The following is a 10,000-nucleotide window of genomic DNA, read 5'->3' as shown; positions in this document are numbered from 1 at the left end:
AGATGATGTGAGATGATGTGAGATAACGTGAGATGATGTGAAATGATGTGAGATGATATGAGATAATGGGGAGATGATGTGAGATGATGTGAGATGATGATATGAGATGATGGGGAGATGATGTGAGATGATGTGAGATGATGTGAGATGATATGAGATGATGTAAGATGATGGGGATTCCTTCACACTTGGAATTTACCCAGAATTCTTCCACAAGACTCTTGATGCCATGAATTTGCGAGTGTGAGTGTGTGTGAGTGTGTGTGTGTGTGTGTGTGTGAGTGTGTGTGTGTTTGTGTGTGTGTGTTTGTGTGTGTGTGTGAGTGTGTTTGTGTGTGTGTGTGTGAGTGTGTGTGTGTGTGTGAGTTTGTGTGTGTGTGTGAGTGTGTTTGTGTGTGTGTGTGTGAGTGTGTGTGTGTGAGTGTGTGTGTGTTTGTGTGTGTGTGTGTGTACCACGTTGATGTCGGCGTGGATGAGGCGGAGCTCCTCGACGTGTGCCATCTTCTCCTGTAGCAGCAGCTCCATTTCCTGTTTGTACTCTCGCAGGTGTTTCTCCTCAGACTCCAGCGTGGCAAACTCGGAGCGGAGACGAGCCTTCAGCTTCTCCATCTGCACCGTCTTATTACTGCACACACACACACACACACACACACAAACACACACAGGAGCCTCAGCACACCTCTCTCCATATACAGCAGAAGTACAAAAGTTTGCGGACCCTTCCTTCGTTATTAAAGAATGACATCATATTTTTATCCGTTTAGAGTTACAGCAGTGATAGACACTGGTTCCTTCACCACACTCTCTCAGAACAGGACAAAAAGATGGACAGAACACTGACACTGGAGTCTCCTTCACCACACCACAGATAAATGAACATCTCTTTAACACATCGCTGATTTTTAAATCTGTTATAAATGATCACCGGAAGTACAGATCCATGCGAACGCACTGTTACTATGGAAACGATAATGTATTAGCACGAGCGCGTTAATATGAACTCACTGACTGTAATAAATGTGTAATAAACATAATTAATAAACAGACATTAACCCCAGGCTGATCTAAAGCGCTCTGGTGGATCCTGTTCTGTAAATATATGAATCCTAAAACTCTTAAAGCTGATCTTGTTCACTGAGAATAAATGTACGAGGTGTGAACTAGCGGCTCGTGCCAGATGTTTATAACAATAGCTAACGCTAGCTTCATTCCTGACAGAAACTCTCACCGGATCTCTCTGATGTTCTCCAGCTTGCTCATGATCTCCTGCTCGTCCGCCATTTTCACTTTTAAATCAAGTTATATTTTTATTGCTTACGGAACGATTTTAAAGAGAGATTTATTATAGTCACCGCGTTCGACTCATAACAACGAGAGCACGAGACGCTAAAGCGCTGAGGACTACAACAGCCGAGATCTCACACACTCACTTTCCCATGAAGCTTTGCGAGAGCGGAAACAGGATGCCCTTTTAAGGCAGAGGCGGCTACCGGAAAAGCTTCGATAAAAAGTTTTTAAAAGTACAATATCACAACAGAGAAAAAATCATTTTAAATAAAAATTCTTTAGATATACATTTTACATCTATTTTACATCTATTTTACATATATTTTAACATCTATTTTAACATTTATTTTACATCTGTTTTACATCTACTTTACATCTATTTTAACATCTATTTTAACATCTATTTTACATCTATTTTAAAATCTATTTTAACATCTATTTTACATCTATTTTAACATCTATTTTACATCTATTTTACATCTATGTTACATCTATTTTAACATCTATTTTAACATCTATTTTACATCCATTTTAACATCTATTTTAACATCTATTTTAACATCTACTGTACATCTATTTTAACATCTACTTTACATCTATTTTAATATCAATTTAACATCTATTTTACATCTATTTTACATCTATTTTAACATCTATTTAACATCTATTTTACATCCATTTTAACATCTATTTTAACATCTACTGTACATCTATTTTAACATCAATTTAACATCTATTTTACAATCTATTTTACAATCTATTTTACATCTATTTTAAAATCTAATTTACATCTATTTTAAAATCTATTTTAACATGTATTTTACATCTATTGTACATCTATTTTAACATCTATTTTACATCTATTTTACATCTATTTTACATCTATGTTACATCTATTTTAACATCTATTTTAACATCTATTTTACATCCATTTTAACATCTATTTTAACATCTATTTTAACATCTACTGTACATCTATTTTAACATCTACTTTACATCTATTTTAATATCAATTTAACATCTATTTTACATCTATTTTACATCTATTTTAACATCTATTTAACATCTATTTTATATCCATTTTAACATCTATTTTAACATCTACTGTACATCTATTTTAACATCAATTTAACATCTATTTTACAATCTATTTTACAATCTATTTTACATCTATTTTAAAATCTAATTTACATCTATTTTAAAATCTATTTTAACATGTATTTTACATCTATTGTACATCTATTTTAACATCTATTTTACATCTATTTTACATCTATTTTAACATCTATTTAACATCTATTTTAACATCTGTTTCACATCTACTTTACATCTATTTTAACATCTATTTTACATCCATTTTAACATCAATTTTACAATCTATTTTACATCTGTTTTACATCTATTTTAAAATCTATTTTACATCTATTTTAAAATCTATTTTAACATGTATTTTACATCTATTTTACATCTATTTTAACATCTATTTTACATCTACATTACATCTATTTTAACATCTATTTAACATCTATTTTACATCTACTTTACATCTATTTTAACATCTATTTAACATCTATTTAACATCTATTTTAACATCTATTTAACATCTATTTAACATCTATTTTACATCTATTTTAACATCTATTTTAACATCTATTTTACATCTACTTTACATCTATTTTAACATCTATTTAACATCTATTTTACATCTATTTTACAATCTATTTTACATCTGTTTTACATCTATTTTAAAATCTATTTTACATCTGTTTTACATCTATTTTAAAATCTATTTTACATCTATTTTAAAATCTATTTTAACATGTATTTTACATCTACTTTACATCTATTTTAACATCTATTTAACATCTATTTTACATCTATTTTACAATCTATTTTACATCTGTTTTACATCTATTTTAAAATCTATTTTACATCTATTTTAAAATCTATTTTAACATGTATTTTACATCTATTTAACATCTATTTTACATCTATTTTACAATCTATTTGAACATCTATTTTATATCTATTTTACAATCTATTTTAACATCTATTTTACAATCTATTTTAACATCTCTTTTACATCTATTTGAACATCTATTTTACATCTATTTTACAATCTATTTTAACATCTATTTAACATCTATTTTAACATCTGTTTTACATCTATTTTAAAATCTATTTTACATCTAATTTAAAATCTATTTTAACATGTATTTTACATCTATTTAACATCTATTTTACATCTATTTTACAATCTATTTGAACATCTATTTTACATCTATTTTACAATCTATTTTAACATCTCTTTTACATCTATTTTAACATCTATTTGAACATCTATTTAACATCTATTTTAACATCTGTTTTAAATCTACTTTACATCTATTTTAACATCTATTTTACATCTATTTTAACATCTATTTAACATCTATTTTACATCTACTTTAAAATCTATTTTACATCTATTTTACATCTATTTTACATCTATTTTAAGATCTGTTTTACATCTACTTTACATCTATTTTACATCTATTTTAACATCTATTCTACATCTATTTTATATCTATTTTACATCTATTTTAACATTTATTTTACATCTGTTTTACATCTACTTTACATCTATTTTAACATCTATTTAACATCTGTTTTACATCCATTTTAACATCTATTTTACAATCTATTTTACATCTATTTTACATCTATTTTAACATCTATTTTACATCTATTTTACATCTACTTTACATCTATTTTAACATCTATTTTAACATCTATTTTACATCTATTTTACAATCTATTTTAACATCTATTTTACATCTATTTTAACATCTATTTTACATCTATTTTACAATCTATTTTAACATCTCTTTTACATCTACTTTACATCTATTTTAACATCTATTTTAACATCTATTTTACATCTATTTTAACATCTATTTTAACATCTATTTTAAAATCTATTTTACATCTATTTTACATCTATTTTAACATCTGTTTTACATCTACTTTACATCTATTTAACATCTATTTTACATCTATTTTAACATCTATTTAACATCTATTTTAACATCTGTTTTACATCCATTTTAACATCTATTTTACAATCTATTTTACATCTGTTTTACATCTATTTTAAAATCTATTTTAACATGTATTTTACATCTATTTTACATCTATTTTAACCTCTATTTTACATCTACTTTACATCTATTTTATCATCTATTTAACATCTATTTTACATCTATTTTACATCCATTTTAACATCTATTTTACAATCTATTTTACATCTATTTTAACATCTATTTAACATCTATTTTACATCTATTTTACATCTATTTTAACATATCTTTTACATCTACTTTACATCTATTTTAACATCTATTTTAACATCTATTTAACATCTATTTTAACATCTGTTTTACATCTACCTTACCTCTATTTTACATCTATTTTACATCTATTTAACATCTATTTTAACATCTGTTTTACATCTACATTACATCTATTTTACATCTATTTTACATCTATTTTAACATCTATTTTAACATCTATTCTACGTCTATTTTATATCTATTTTACATCTATTTTAACATTTATTTTACATCTGTTTTACATCTACTTTACATCTATTTTAACATCTATTTTACAACTATTTTACATCTATTTTACCATCTATTTTACATCTACTTCAAAATCTATTTTACATCTATTTTACATCTACTTTACATCTATTTTACATATATTTTAACGTCTGTTTTACATCTACTTTACATCTATTTAACATCTATTTTAACATCTATTTTACATCTGTTCTACATCTATTTTATATCTATTTTAACATCTATTTTACATCTATTTTTACATCTATTTTAACATCTATTTTACATCTGTTACATCTATTTAACATATATTCTACATCTATGTTACATCTGTTACATCTATTTAACATATATTCTACATCTATTTTATATATATTTTACCATCTATTTTACATGTATTTTAAAATCTATTTTACATCTATTTTACAATCTATTTTACATCTGTTTTACATCTACTTTAAAATCTATTTTACATCTATTTTATATCTATTTTACATCTATTTTAACATTTATTTTACATCTATTTTACATCTGTTACATCTATTTTACAACTATTTTACATCTCTTTTACATCTACTTTACATCTATTTTACATCTGTTACATCTATTTAACATATATTCTACATGTATTTTATATATATTTTACAATCTATTTTACATGTATTTTAACATCTATTTGTGCTGTATTGTGTTGTCATACTGTATTTACTGTATTTACTGTATTGTATTGTGTTGTGTTGTATTGTGTTGTATTGTGTTGTGTTGTGTTGTACTGTGTTGTGTTGTGTTGTATTGTATTGTGTTGTGTTGTGTTGTATTGTATTGTATTGTGTTGTATTGTATTGCATTGTGTTGTGTTGTGTTGTGTTGTACTGTATTGTATTGTGTTGTATTGTATTGTGTTTTGTTGTATTGTGTTGTATTGTGTTGTATTGTGTTGTATTGTGTTGTGTTGTATTGTGTTGTATTGTATTGTATTGTGTTTTGTTGTGTTGTACTGTGTTGTGTTGTGTTGTCTTGTATTGTGTTGTATTGTGTTGTGTTGTATTGTGTTGTATTGTATTGTATTGTGTTGTGTTGTATTGTGTTGTATTGTATTGTGTTGTATTGTGTTGTATTGTATTGTGTTGTATTGTGTTGTATTGTATTGTGTTGTATTGTATTGTGTTGTATTGTATTGTGTTGTATTGTGTTGTATTGTGTTGTGTTGTGTTGTATTGTGTTGTGTTGTATTGTATTGTGTTGTGTTGTATTGTGTTGTATTGTGTTGTATTGTGTTGTGTTGTATTGTATTGTGTTGTATGGTGTTGTGTTGTATTGTGTTGTATTGTGTTGTGTTGTATTGTATTGTGTTGTATTGTATTGTATTGTGTTGTGTTGTATTGTGTTGTATGGTGTTGTGTTGTATTGTATTGTATTGTGTTGTGTTGTATTGTATTGTGTTGTATGGTGTTGTGTTGTATTGTGTTGTATTGTATTGTGTTGTATTGTGTTGTGTTGTATTGTATTGTGTTGTATTGTATTGTATTGTATTGTGTTGTGTTGTATTGTGTTGTATTGTATTGTGTTGTATTGTGTTGTATTGTATTGTGTTGTATTGTATTGTGTTGTATTGTGTTGTATTGTATTGTGTTGTATTGTATTGTGTTGTATTGTATTGTGTTGTATTGTGTTGTGTTGTGTTGTATTGTGTTGTGTTGTATTGTATTGTGTTGTGTTGTATTGTGTTGTGTTGTATTGTATTGTGTTGTATTGTGTTGTATTGTGTTGTGTTGTATTGTATTGTGTTGTATTGTATTGTGTTGTATTGTATTGTGTTGTATTGTGTTGTATTGTATTGTGTTGTATTGTGTTGTATTGTATTGTGTTGTATTGTATTGTGTTGTATTGTGTTGTATTGTGTTGTATTGTATTGTGTTGTATTGTGTTGTATTGTGTTGTGTTGTATTGTATTGTGTTGTATTGTATTGTGTTGTATTGTATTGTGTTGTATTGTGTTGTATTGTATTGTGTTGTATTGTGTTGTGTTGTATTGTATTGTGTTGTATTGTATTGTGTTGTATTGTATTGTGTTGTATTGTATTGTGTTGTATTGTGTTGTATTGTATTGTGTTGTATTGTATTGTGTTGTATTGTGTTGTATTGTGTTGTATTGTATTGTGTTGTATTGTGTTGTATTGTATTGTGTTGTGTTGTATTGTATTGTGTTGTATTGTATTGTGTTGTATTGTATTGTGTTGTATTGTGTTGTATTGTGTTGTATTGTATTGTGTTGTATTGTATTGTGTTGTATTGTGTTGTATTGTATTGTGTTGTATTGTATTGTGTTGTATTGTGTTGTATTGTGTTGTGTTGTATTGTATTGTGTTGTATTGTATTGTGTTGTATTGTATTGTGTTGTATTGTGTTGTATTGTATTGTGTTGTATTGTGTTGTATTGTGTTGTGTTGTATTGTATTGTGTTGTATTGTATTGTGTTGTATTGTATTGTGTTGTATTGTGTTGTATTGTGTTGTATTGTATTGTGTTGTATTGTGTTGTATTGTATTGTGTTGTATTGTGTTGTATTGTGTTGTATTGTGTTGTGTTGTATTTTTTCTTTAGGTTTAGTTTAAATATGAAGTTGATGAATCATTTTTTTTCTCATAATGTTTTGTTTTTTAGTTCTTTGTAGTTTTTTTTTTCTCTCCCACCAGTTGGACTGTTGTGTGCGCATGCAGAGTTTTGTGAAACCGACAGGGGGCACACACACATACACACACATATATACACACACACACATACACGCACTCGGACGCACGCACGCGCGCAGTGTGGGAGGCAGCGCTGAGCGCGAGCTGATGCTGTACCGGAGATTGGGGGATTCGCCCGGTGTTCTGTGCGCGTTTATCTGTATCATTTTAATATTTAAAGAGCCTCCATTTTTTTCAGCCATGGAGGAGGAGAACGGGCCTGTCTCGCGCGTCGTGATCGCTTAGAAAGGTAAAAAAGAAAAAGCCCGTTAAATCCGCTCCTACTATAAATAAATGGTTTTGGAGCTGGCAGCTCCCGCAAGTGCAGGCCCGCTGCTGCAGCGCTCCATCCCGCACATCGAGCGTGTTTTCCGGGTCAGGGTGAGCTGCAGCGCCGCCGACACCCACACACACACCCACACACACACCGACACCGACAGCGCCAGCGACACCGATCCCGACCCCAGGAGCGAGCCGGAGACCGGCGGCGGTGTGGTCGTGATCATCCAGGATGGCACGGAGGAAGACTGCAGCAGGGCTAAAGTAAGTGCTCAGGGAGCTGACCGCATCACGATGTGTGTTTACTGAGGACCTGCTATCCTCATTCCCCTGCAGATATTCACCTCCGAGTGCAACATGCAGGAACCACACACACACACACATGCATCATGCTCCTTTATTCACAGACAGCAGGACTTGTGTTATGTAAGGAATAAAACACTGTGAGTGTCGTGCTGTTAGAGGGAGATCATCCACATCAGGGTGGTCACTCTTTCCACCATCAGCTTGATTATTTTCCTCTGACCGCACAACACACAGCGTTTTAATCCTCTCAAGTCACGCAAACTGACCAGTGTTTTGTTTATTAGAGAAACTTTTTAGTTCTGAGTTTCAGTTACAGCAGATAGAAGCACTGCTTCCTTCACCAGCCTCTGATTATCCTCACGAAAATGGCAGCTGGTCAAACCGCAAATCACCGGAAACTCCTCTGACCCGAAGACGCCTGAAAACTTAGGGCTTTTTACCTCTGAGTGTTACAGAGCTCTGACACTGGAGACTCCTTCCATTAATGCTACACAAACGTCTCCTCATCATTTAAATCTGTTCCTTACTCTCTTTACGAGTCCCTGTGAGCGGGCTGTTGCTATAGAAACGAAGCTGCTGTTTCTGCCGTCTGTCATTGTTTTAAAGTCTGTAAATTTTTAATAATTCTGTCGTTTTAGAAAAGTACCGCTCATAAACTGCGACTCTGGGCGTTAACATGCGACGGATCTCCTTCCTTCCTTTTTATTCATTTCATGCTTTTCTTTACATTTTTCTGGTCTGGAAACTTCCCCCGCCCCCTAGCATGAAACATTCTCTGAAGCCCCACCCCCTTTTAGGCACGTAGTCGTAGCAGGTGTGGGTGGAGTCTGCTACTGAGCGTTACGCAGTTATCTTAATGTGCAGTTTACTTCATTAGCAGCAGAGGCACTAAACTCGACACACTGCTCCTTTAAAATAACAACTGACCACAACACTCATGAAGTGAGTCCAGCAAGCGCTAGTTCAGTTAGTTAGCTAGTTAGTTAGTTAGTTAATGTAACACTAGCTGCTAGCTATATATTGTTATCCAACCAGCTGTTTACGTTCAGCTAGCCTCCTTCAGTGTCTCTCGTTGCATGCTAGCTAGCGTATTTTTACTCGGTCACACGAGCGTGATGGACATGTCGCGTGGCTAGCCGTATTTCCTATCAGTACATTTGGATTAAAATCATTTTCAACAAATCTTTCCTCTTTCATAACTTTTCTTTTCTTGCTGTGGTTTTAGGACCAGTGTTTTGAGCTAGCGAGGTTGTTTTAGACAAGCTAAAGACAAGAGTTCACTAAACAGCTAACCTTCTGATTGGATTAGCATGGTGTGCTACGCTCTACTGTCAGAGATTCCAATATTTTAAAACAAAACAGATTTAACGCAGCTTACATCTCTCATGTTGACTGTTTGCAATGTTTTTATTATTGGTTAGTTGTTTATTTTTCTGTTCTGTGGAGTAGAATAGTTAGCATTATTGTGGAATGCTAATTATACACCAAGTTAATTAGCCCAGCTTTTTAATAAAGACCTAGCTTCTGTTTGGAAAGAAGATCGGTCCAGTCTGGTGCTGTCATGATCATGGTGTTTACAGGAATGTACTATGTGTGTGTGTTCATAAAGCTAGCTTTCTAGCAGCCGTGATGCACAGCATGCATGGAGAGTGCGTGTGTGGAGCTGCACCGTGGGCCTCGAAACAGGCCTGACGCTCCGCTTCACGACAGAACACACTCCACTTGTTGCTATGAGACGAGCTGGTGTGTGTGTGTGTGTGTGTGTGTGCGTGCTTCTTGAGTGCACAGTGGCCTTGC

General features: G+C 31.5%; 2 protein-coding genes across 3 annotated transcripts in view; one reads left to right on the top strand and one right to left on the bottom strand.

Annotated features, from left to right (window-relative positions):
* Positions 1-1,424, bottom strand: part of zc4h2 (zinc finger, C4H2 domain containing) — a 6,017-nt gene extending 4,593 nt beyond the window's left edge. Inside the window, exons 1-2 of the mRNA XM_058382463.1 lie at positions 1,229-1,424; positions 454-625 (exon numbers count right to left, since the gene is read on the bottom strand). Coding sequence (XP_058238446.1) covers positions 454-625; positions 1,229-1,281 — 225 coding nt within the window. The 5' untranslated portion in view covers positions 1,282-1,424. The remainder of the gene's footprint in view (positions 1-453; positions 626-1,228) is intronic.
* Positions 1,425-7,677: 6,253 nt separating this feature from the next.
* Positions 7,678-10,000, top strand: part of zc3h12b (zinc finger CCCH-type containing 12B) — a 22,148-nt gene continuing 19,825 nt past the window's right edge. Inside the window, exon 1 of one of the 2 annotated variants that reach the window (XM_058383501.1) lies at positions 7,678-8,161. In XM_058383501.1, the coding sequence (XP_058239484.1) occupies positions 7,913-8,161 (249 nt within the window). In that variant the 5' untranslated portion in view covers positions 7,678-7,912. Of the gene's footprint in view, positions 8,162-8,202 lie in introns of those variants that run through there. The other variant, XM_058383502.1, reaches the window with a different exon arrangement.

Source organism: Hemibagrus wyckioides, linkage group LG28 (genome assembly GCF_019097595.1).
Source record: "Hemibagrus wyckioides isolate EC202008001 linkage group LG28, SWU_Hwy_1.0, whole genome shotgun sequence".
In the NCBI taxonomy this organism is placed as follows: Eukaryota; Metazoa; Chordata; class Actinopteri; order Siluriformes; family Bagridae; genus Hemibagrus; species Hemibagrus wyckioides.
The sequence above is the reverse complement of the archived record's forward strand: the minus strand, read 5'-3'. Positions and strand labels throughout refer to the sequence as shown.